The sequence below is a fragment of the Passer montanus genome, unplaced genomic scaffold (genome assembly GCF_014805655.1).
Source record: "Passer montanus isolate IOZ18808 unplaced genomic scaffold, ASM1480565v1 scaffold82, whole genome shotgun sequence".
NCBI classification, from domain to species: domain Eukaryota; kingdom Metazoa; phylum Chordata; class Aves; order Passeriformes; family Passeridae; genus Passer; species Passer montanus.
In genome coordinates, this window is record NW_024373479.1 from 1,585,416 (window position 1) to 1,592,279 (window position 6,864).

Consider the following 6,864-nt stretch of genomic DNA (forward strand, 5'->3'; position numbering starts at 1 on the left):
GGTATTCATCTGTGTACTCTGCCTGAATCAGAGCTGAGTTTTAGACTCACAACCCTCTTTTCCTCAGACTTCAGCCATCTAATGAGTCCAATCACCCCTGTCTGCACAGTGGGCCAAGTTAGCTGCATGCCATTGTTACTGCTCCTTAAGCATGGAGATGTTTCTTTTTTAACTTACAAGAAATGCACTTCTGGAATAGAATGGAATAGTTGCAGATGGATGGGGCTTACAGTGATCACTTAGTCCTGCTCAACCATTTCAGGGCTGACCAAAACTCACAGCACATAATTGAGGGCATTATACAAATGGCTATCAAATGCTGACAGCCTTGGGGCATTGATCACCTCTCCAGGAAGCCTGAATATAAATTTTAGAGCAAACAAATTTCGTACTAAAAGTTGCTATGTTTTTAGGCTTCATGAATATAAAATAGGATACTCAGTGGCTTCCTAAGTAACAATACACATTTTTCTTATGTATTTCACAGAGCAAGCCAGCTACCTTTGGTACTATTAAACCAACTCTGCTAGCTGTTGAATTGAGTTTTTTTGTTGGTCCAACCTCAGCCCTAAATAAACATTTGTAACCTCACATAGCTAGGCACAATACAAGTCACCCTGGCGGAGAGACCTTTGCTCATGGAAAACCAGCATTTGATGTTCAAAAGGCAGAGTGGAACCAGCATGTTGAAGCATCTACTCACTATCCAAACAGCCCCTATTGTTACAGTTATTGCCAGCAATATCCTGTTTGTCACTGGGATAGCACTTTGGTGAGCCTGCCCTAGGAACAGCCTTGTGGCTAAACACTTCCAGTGCCGGACTTGGAAATTCACCAAAGCAAGGAAACCTACTCAGGGCTCTGGCCTCCAGAAAAACCTCTTCAAAATGCCTTGAGAAATAACCAGACTCATAAAATTCCATGCATCCAATGAAAGAAACCATTTTCATATCCAAGTAACAAATTTACCCTCCCTCCCCATCTGTCTGGCACTGCTCTGATCCACTCTACACCCGTCACATCCCAACACTGGCAACAGACCCTGGAGAAATTCGGTTTTGTGGACTGTGGGTGAAACCTGAGGCAGGATATTACTAGTGTGGAGCTAATAACTGGTCTGGACTTTTGTACAGTGCAGCTGCACACGTGGTGAGCCACCAAGAGCTTTTCGTGCCAGGCACCGCTGCATCCGAGCTGCGCATGCTGTGTGAGTTATCTGCAGGAATATCTGCTCCTTCCCTGGGTGACACTCACCTCCTGCCTTTGGTTTTCTTAGAGGCAGGTTGGGCCCAACTTTTATAAAGTAGTTTCAAGCTCTTTCATGTGAAAGGCACTGGATAAGCACCGTGCAGATCTAATAGTGCAGGAACTCAGCTGTTTGCTTCCCCTGACCACTCCTGTTCTACGTCCACCTGCTTCAGCTGCAGGAGCTGAGGAGATGAGATGCAGCAGGGCAAGTGCACAGAGCTGGTGCTTCAGGCCATGAACAGTTAATGCCTTGGCCACGGCACTGGTGCAGCTGGAGCTTTTCCCAAAGCTGGGCTGGAGAGCATCACTGTCTCCCCCGAGTCGCTGGAGTCGTGGCAGTGAGAAACTGCTCTGAGATCACCACTGGAATCCTTGGGTTTTAATGCTTCCCCTCCCCACCCCCTACATTTTCCATTAGAAAGAAGTAAATTGGTAAATGCTCCAGGAGTCACAACCAGGCTGTGACCTGGTGAGGCAAGAGGAAGCCCTTGCTAACACACCACTGCTGGTAATAATGCCTGGGTGGAAAACCTTCCAAGGAAAGTGAAGTTTTGCAAAAATCTGCAGCAATTAATTACTTGTGAGCATTTCCAGCATAGAAATGAACCATTGAATCTGATGTTTTCAGCTTGTTTGGGAAAATTGAAACAGTTGGTTTCAGCAGTGGCAGGGACAGGGGTAGATAAACCATTTTCCTGGGGTAAATTCAAATGTGATTTTCCAGAGCCTCCTACACCCTTCAGGATCTGTCCATGTGTGCAGCTTTCCCATGTGCTTGTGCTGCCACCATGCCCATGGTACCTCTGTGACCATGGTACTGCTGTCCCACCTCTCCTCTTCTCCCTAGGCTGCCACGCAGATGGATGTGGAAAATCCAATGGAAGATCCTAAAAACTGTAAGCTCAGGGATTGCCTCAAGTGAGTTATTTGCTCAGTCAATACCCACAGTATTTTAAATGGCTGTGGTATACTTTATGCCAGGTAATATTTTTATGAGTGGGATTTTTTTCCAGCACTCTGCTCTAGAAGTAATTCCTGCTGCTTGACTCTGTGTGCAATTTTGTAGTGAAATCAGTTTAATAAATGATGGGATTCCTCAAAAAACTGAAATTCCATTTGTGATCAATGATAGTTTTGACGAATGCCACTGGACAGGGATTGTCTCAGAACAGCATGTTAATAAACCGAGCTATTTTTTCCTCTTATCTTTATGGGTTTTCTCACTGAAAATACTTTTATATTTATGTGTTATAGCAGTTAAGAAGGCAGATAAAAATAGCTGGAGATATTTTAAAGGTTAAATCTTCAAGCCCTGAAAATGAGGCTTGATTTAAAAGTGCCTTCATACTCCTTTTACCCCAAGGAAATCAGGATTATGCTGCTTCATCTTCCCTCAGCCCTTGTATCCCTCAGTAACTTCTGAACCTAGTGGCAATTTCCAACACTACTGACAGAGGAAAGGGAATCAAAGCAAGTCCCTGAGAGCCACCTGTGGCTGGTTAGGGAGGAGAAACTCAGAGTGCTGCCCCCACCAAGTGCCAGCCTGGCTGGCTGGCATCACTGCCCTTGTGATGTGAGCAGGTTCAGGTTCACACCAAAACCACCAAGACTGATGCCCAGCTGGTCTGGCACCAGCTATTGGATGGCTTTTCCCATAGGCAGAGGTATTTGCAGGACACGGAGGAGAGTGGGAGAAGGGCAGTGGGTGCTGGGATCAGCATTTTGTAAGGGATGAGCAGATCTGAAGGTATCACAGGAAAGTGGCTGCTGTTGCAGTATGAGGCAGCCTTCAGGGATTTTGGCTCATGGAAGCACATATTTCCAACAAGCAATACATTATGTTTAATATGTGTTGTATATCTTGTCTGTGGAAATGTTTTTTTCTAAAGGGATCACTCAGTCTATCTGGTGGGAAGGGCAGAGAAAAGAGAGAGCTGCCTGCATTAGAAGTGACGCTGCCCACTCTTGTGGAGGAAAAGGTCTTCACATTTCCACGGATCAGATTCTGCAATTACACAGCTTTCTTGTTTGGCCAGTTCATCTGCTAAACCTGACACGGAGCCAGAATGCAAACAGGGATTTTTCCCATTACAGAATACCAAATCTATGATAAGCCACGCCATGAAAATTCAGTTTTTAAGGAGGTGGGGAGAGAATGAGGGAAACTCCAACTGCTGCTGCAAGATAAGCAATGAGTTTTGCAGTGCTTCTAGAATCTGTGTCAGGGATCTCATAAAAAACCCCCGTAAGCCAAAGGAGCACTGTGAGAAGAAAAACAGCAGAATTTGGGATAGTAAAACTTAAACAGACGATTGAACACCAGTTTTAGCCTATAAAACATCTGCGTGATAACTTTGGACACAGCTGGACAAAGTCAGTAATTGCTACAGAAAGAGGCCTGTGAATATTGTACTTAATCTGTGGGTCTGTTCTGCACAGAAATGCAATGAATATAATTGATGATCTTGATTATGTTTGTACTTTTTTCCTATACTACAAATTCCCCCACTATGAAGGATTTAAGTCAATCACCTCTTCTGCTTTTCACTACCATCAAGTTGTAGTATTAAAATCTATTCATAGATGGAGTAACAAACGTCTCTGGAAGGAGAGTTATATACTGACAGCTTGGAAAGAGACTATGCTGGTTTCCTCAAAGATCACTCCTTAAATAGGACATATTCTCAAAGATTATTCCTTAAATAGGATATAAAGATTGTAATTTATGCATCATTTGCCAAGAGGGACTAGATTATGATAACATATATATATATACACACACACACACATATATATATATATATAGCCTTCCTAACTGCAAACTGCAAAGCTCAGAACTTCAAAAACTAACCAAGAATACCAAGTGATAGAGGCTGAATTATATTTGTTGTCCCAGAAGATAGTGGATTTAACTGCATCCCTAACGCTTCTTATTTGTCAAAAACAAGACAAAAATCAGAAGCAAACAAATAAGTTCTCTGAATAAATCCTGCATTGTCCCAATTTTATGAGCTGCCATCTAAGCTGCCTGGCAACCATCCAGGCCTGAATGACATTCCCAGACAAGAAGCAACCCGTGCATCCCTTTTGAACTGTCCTCTCCTTGCGCTGCCTTCACCTCCCACCTGGCTGTCCTGCAGCTCTCGATTAAATTCCTTTTAAAGCGCTTTCTTACCTGCATAGTGGTCAAACACAGTGGGGACGTACTCCTCTGGGAAGGCATCATTGGCATAGCTCATCAGCAAACAGGTTTTCCCAACAGCACCATCCCCAACCACCACGCATTTCAGCATCTTCTTGGTGTTGCTCCTGCTCCCGTCAGTGCAGTTGTCATTTTCCTCCTTGCAGTTCATTCTTGCTGCTGCCGCTGCTCTGGCTGCTCCCAGGACTTCCAAGTGCACATGAAGGAAAAATGAAGTGCGATTGTATTGACTTTTCCTGAGTTTGGAGAAGGAGGGGGGTTGGGGGGGGGAGCAGCAAATCTCAAGCTCAGGAAATCATACTAATGTTTCCAGGCTGTCACAGCCGCTTCTAACAGTTACCAGATCAGTCAAGAGGATCATCGAGGTGAATAAATTAAACACACAGAGAGGAATAGCAGAAAAAGAGAGAGATCTGTCCTTTTTCGTTTGTCCCAGTCAGGAAATCCTCATCCTGCCCGGCCGTTCCCAGTCTTTATTGCGACTTCAGAAAATATCAGCAGCCTGCGGCTTCGATCCGCGTCTCCCTTCCTCCAGCCTGGCCGCAGGAACCAGGCATTCCTGTTAAATCCACTCCATTTTCCATTGCATTTCTACATGGAGGAGAGTCTGGAGGTTTTAAATGGAGTTTTTCCTTTCTTTCTCCAGCTTGCTGTGTGTCAGGAAATCATGGGTTTCCTGCTGAATTCCATATTAGGATCAGTGGGCTTGTGAAGGGCTGCAAACAATGGGAGCTCTGTGTGTATTTGTACTTTGGAGGAACTCTGCCAGGACATGGAGAAAGGAAAACACTAGAGGTCCCCCTGCAGAATGAAGTTTTTTAGGCTCTCTGCTCCATCCAGCTGCTCTCCAGGCTGCCGTCCCTGGCGAGGAGGATTTGGGAGAATTCGGAATACGGGAGTGCTGGAGACGCTGTGAGATCTGCTCCTGTCCCAGGGATTCTGCTGACCCCAGGCACGACCTCCTCTCATCTCAAATTTTCTCCCATTTTGGGAAAGGGAAAGGGGGAGGTGGAGAAGCAGAGAGGAGGTATAGTGGCTGGATAATGTAAACTTTCTGTCTCTATAGCTCTTTAAAGTGTTTGTTATAAAGAATAAATAACTGATTTTTCTGTTCATGAACTCAGAAAGTTTCTCTTGCCTTTTTCTTGTCCCTCCTCCTCCAAAAAAAGACAGATTTTCCCCTCCTAATGTAAAGATGTAAACACAGACAGAGAATAAAGTGGAGTTAGAGAAATAAAGAAATAAAACAAACAAATAACCCCCTGTATGAAAAACAACCCCCTGTATGTCTGTAAAAAAACCAGCTTTGAACTACATGATTCCTGCCCCCTCCTCTGGTTTGTTCTGGTGCTTCACGTGCCTCCTAAGTCTTCTCCCCATTTAAATTCACAACAATCTACGTGTACACAAAGGGCAAAACTTCCCGCTCCTTGCACAGGAAAGATTTTGCAATTTCCAGCAGAAACGAGCCAGACATTGACACAAACCCCAGTGCAGCAGCCCAGCACATCCTGCTGGCTGCATTTCCCCTCCACGAGGCTGGAAGGCTTTGAGAGGGGGAAACACCCCCCTGCTGGCACTCCACCGGTGATAAACACTTCCCCTGCCCTGCTCACACCTGGTGAGAGATAAATGCCCAAAAGTATGCACAAAAGTGCACACCTGGAAGTGGAAAGAGCAACACAGCCTTAGAAAGGAAATCTTATAGCCCCAGACTATAGGAGTAAGGACAAATACAGCCATAATAATGGAAGTCTGTAGTCCCAAAATATGTGTCCTTCAATTTGTTTGTGGTGAAAAGGCACAACAGACCCACCTGCAACCTCCCCTGGACAGGCTAAGTCTGTCAGAGCTCTTCAATCATCTACCTGTGCTGGATCAGCTCTGGACACCTTCCCCTAGAGGTGCTAGAGTTAGAGAATCCTGTAATAGTTTGGGTTAGATGGGACTCCAGAGATCATCTAGCCCTAATCCCCCTGCCATGGGGCACCTTCCACTAGACCAGGTGTCTCCCAGCCCCATCCAGCCTGGCCTTGAACACTTCAGGGGATGGAGGATGGATAAAACATGTGAGCAAGGTTTGTCTGTTCACCTGGAGGGCCCCGGGGAGCTCTGTTTGCTGTCTCTATCCAGGAGTCTTGGTCATTCTGTAATTTCTGCCCTGTGACCTTCACCTCATCCTTCCCCCCCTCCCTGCTGATAACAGGGCAGTGTCAGGCCCAGCATCCCACCTGCCATCAGAGGCATCACTGAAGTGTTTCCCAGAGTTAGGAGATCAGGTGCATCCTCCCAGCTCCAAACTGCAGCCCAAGGCCAAGCTTCACCCAAGAAAACCTGTGAGCTCTGGGCATCAGAACCCCCTTTCTCCAAGCATTTGCTCTGCTGATCACTTCCACCATCAGCAACCTGGCTGG

The 6,864-nt window shown here is 45.6% G+C and overlaps 1 protein-coding gene across 2 annotated transcripts in view; it reads right to left on the minus strand.

The window, feature by feature from the left end:
- RHOJ (ras homolog family member J) overlaps positions 1–5,331 on the minus strand; it is a 61,038-nt gene extending 55,707 nt beyond the window's left edge. For both annotated transcript variants that reach the window (XR_005630283.1, XM_039733012.1), the window contains exon 1: positions 4,424–5,331. Coding sequence is in view for 1 of the 2 variants with exons in the window: in XM_039733012.1 (XP_039588946.1) it covers positions 4,424–4,601 (178 nt within the window). In the remaining variant the exon portion in view is untranslated. The remainder of the gene's footprint in view (positions 1–4,423) is intronic.
- Positions 5,332–6,864: the final 1,533 nt, after the last annotated feature.